Below are 2653 nucleotides of genomic sequence, written 5' to 3'. Positions count from 1 at the left end.
TATGTAGCTGTGTGTACTGTGTGTGTGTGTATGCGAGTGTAGCCATGTGAGTGGGGTGTGTGCATGTTGTGTGTGTATGTAGCTGTGTGTACTGTATGTGTGTGTGTGTGTGTGTGTGTGTGTGTGTGTATGCGAGTGTAGCCATGTGAGTGGTATGTGTGTGCCCTGTGGGTGGCGTGTGCCTGTGGAGGTCAGCGGTTGCTTTCAGGATGTAGTTTTCTCCTTCCCCTGAGGGTCCAGGGATTGAACTCAGGTCTTCAGACTTGGAAGCAAGCATTTTCAAGGTTTTTTGCTCCTTTGTTTCTCACTGAGTCATCTCACCAGCCCAGGTTTTCAGTTTTTTAGTATAGAACCCTTGTCTGCAGAACAAGACAAATATATTCAATTCTATGACTTCAATGTGCAGTTACGTGAGGTCACAGTTGGCTCTCTAGACTTTTCTATGGGAATAGTACACAAAATAAACTCTTCAGTCACAAAAATCATTTGTGTTTGACAAAGGCACACTGGAGCATGCAAGTGAAACACGCTCAAAGAGGCACTTCCCAAGCGCTCTGGGAGTGTCGCTTTCAGGAATGTTGATTGGTTCTCGGTTAAACTTTCCATTTATCTAGCTGGTTGATTTTGCTCACCAATATTTTGTCACCCATGACAGCTCCATGTATTAGGAAGTAACTTCCTTTCTCCACTGGGTTTTATTCTGTCTAGCCTCGCGGCTTGGTAAGGCACTGTTTTTAGCATGGGCCATTCCCTTTATCACATTGCCTGAGCCACGTACAGAAAAGCAACCACAGTAACCTCTGCTTTCTTTCTATTTGGTTTCCCTTACACTGGACAAGGGTTCTGGAACAAAGAAACCAGGACAGATATGAACAAAGTATTTTCCAGTCTTACTATTTCATCTATTTTATCAGCCAAGAGCTTATTAGCATGCATTTTCACAAAAATAATCAAACAGAGGTATTAAGTACCTATAGTCACTATAAAAATATCAAAAACTTAGGATCTCTATTATCTTTCATCACTCATACTCAACAAGCGATTAAAGCAATATCTGAATTAAATTTAAAAGGGAAGTATAGACTCAGCCCATGACCTTGAAAACACACTCCTGCTTACACTTACTCATGAATACAAGCTACCTTGGCCCCTAAGAACGAGTCACACTATCTACACAAGTAAATAATAAACCATGGGAAAACACCTCAAGTTCATTCAAGCACAACATGAACACTGGTTTCCACAATCCTGTGGTCCTTCTTGTAGTGCAGCTGTGCTCCATCGAGGAAGAACAAGTCATGATCTATGTCCTACTCTTGCTGCCACCATCCATGAACAGCGCCTACAAACACAACTCCTCGCTCAAGAAACCAGTGCCTCTGAGCCATCCTGTGCAACTTCCTGCTTTAATTATTTTATCTTTCCTACCATAAAGATACAAGGCAAGGCAAACCTAACAGACTGAAGTTTCTAATAACTTTCATCAACTGACTGCTCAAGAAAAATAATGCCTTATTTTCAAACTGCATTTCTAAGTAAACTGAACGAAACAGCCCGTGAAAGAGACTGTGTTCCGGAGCTTCCCTATAAGACTGTGGAAAAGAAGATGAGTTGGCCTCCTGCTGAGCGTGTAGCTAAAGTGTTTAAATTGAGTGCCAGTGGTATGTTCAATATATTGTTGGAAATAATTGGACTATATTCTACAATCAATAGGTAAATATGTAAGTAATTTGAGTATTTAACCACTCACACATCACAAATGGTCAAATTTTCAATTTTTCTCTTTTCTTTGTCCAGGTGACTTTGAGGTGGAAGCTTATGGTCATGACACAGGAAGCCTAGTGCAGTGGTAAGAAGCTAAATAAATCCCTGAGAGATGCAGAAATCCTGAAATAACATGAAGAACTTTGATATGATCAGATTAGAAACCCTGAAGGAAATGACATTCTGATGGATTAGTCAGCCTTTAGTTAAACTAACTAGTTAGCAGGATTAGAACAGCTAGGAGACCATGCAATTCTATTAGGGAATGAAAAGAGAGGACAGCACACTGTAACAATGGGACACAGAAGCTCCACAGGAAAGCAAGATGGATGGGATGCAAAAGCAGCAATTTTAGACAACATACTAATTTCTGCTAGTAAGCTTGCCTGGTCACAGTCTAAACTCAATTCATTGCTACACGCTTACGGCTAAACTTAGCTTCCTTATATGTAAGCAGAGATAAACCACTAGAAAGTATATAACTACAACTGTAAGTCAATTTAAATAACTTTTCATGAATTCATATACTTATGAGACTATGCATGCATACAGCAACTACAAATTAAGTATGTTCTGAAAAAGGAAAATATTCAGTTTTATAATACTACCTTTTCTTCTTCTTCTTCTCTTTCCTTTTTAGCTTCTCTAAGTCTTTCTTTGCTAGATCTATAATTTCGATGGTTTCTTTGTCTGAAGACAGTATGGAAGGAGAGAAAGCAGAGGACCCACTGAAGTACGGTGATCGTGCTGTGACTCTGGTCAGGTTTTTGCGAAGGTTCTCATTCACTGCTTCACTTTCTAATAATTTAGCCCTAAAGAATAAAAGTACCATTAAGGAGGAACAATTTTTATTACAATAAAACATTTTTAAAAATAATTATGCTGGAAT

At 39.3% G+C, this 2653-nt stretch overlaps 1 protein-coding gene across 20 annotated transcripts in view; it reads right to left on the bottom strand.

The window, feature by feature from the left end:
• Positions 1 to 2653, bottom strand: part of Kif21a (kinesin family member 21A) — a 119651-nt gene that overhangs the window by 43331 nt on the left and 73667 nt on the right. For all 20 annotated transcript variants that reach the window (XM_013348837.2, XM_026782667.1, XM_005354320.3 and 17 more), the window contains exon 11: positions 2373 to 2576. In XM_013348837.2, coding sequence (XP_013204291.1) covers positions 2373 to 2576 — 204 coding nt within the window. The remainder of the gene's footprint in view (positions 1 to 2372; positions 2577 to 2653) is intronic.

Source organism: Microtus ochrogaster, chromosome 15 (assembly GCF_000317375.1).
Source record: "Microtus ochrogaster isolate Prairie Vole_2 chromosome 15, MicOch1.0, whole genome shotgun sequence".
NCBI classification, from domain to species: domain Eukaryota; kingdom Metazoa; phylum Chordata; class Mammalia; order Rodentia; family Cricetidae; genus Microtus; species Microtus ochrogaster.
Note: the sequence above shows the minus strand (reverse complement) of the source record. Positions and strands in the feature narration are given on the sequence as shown.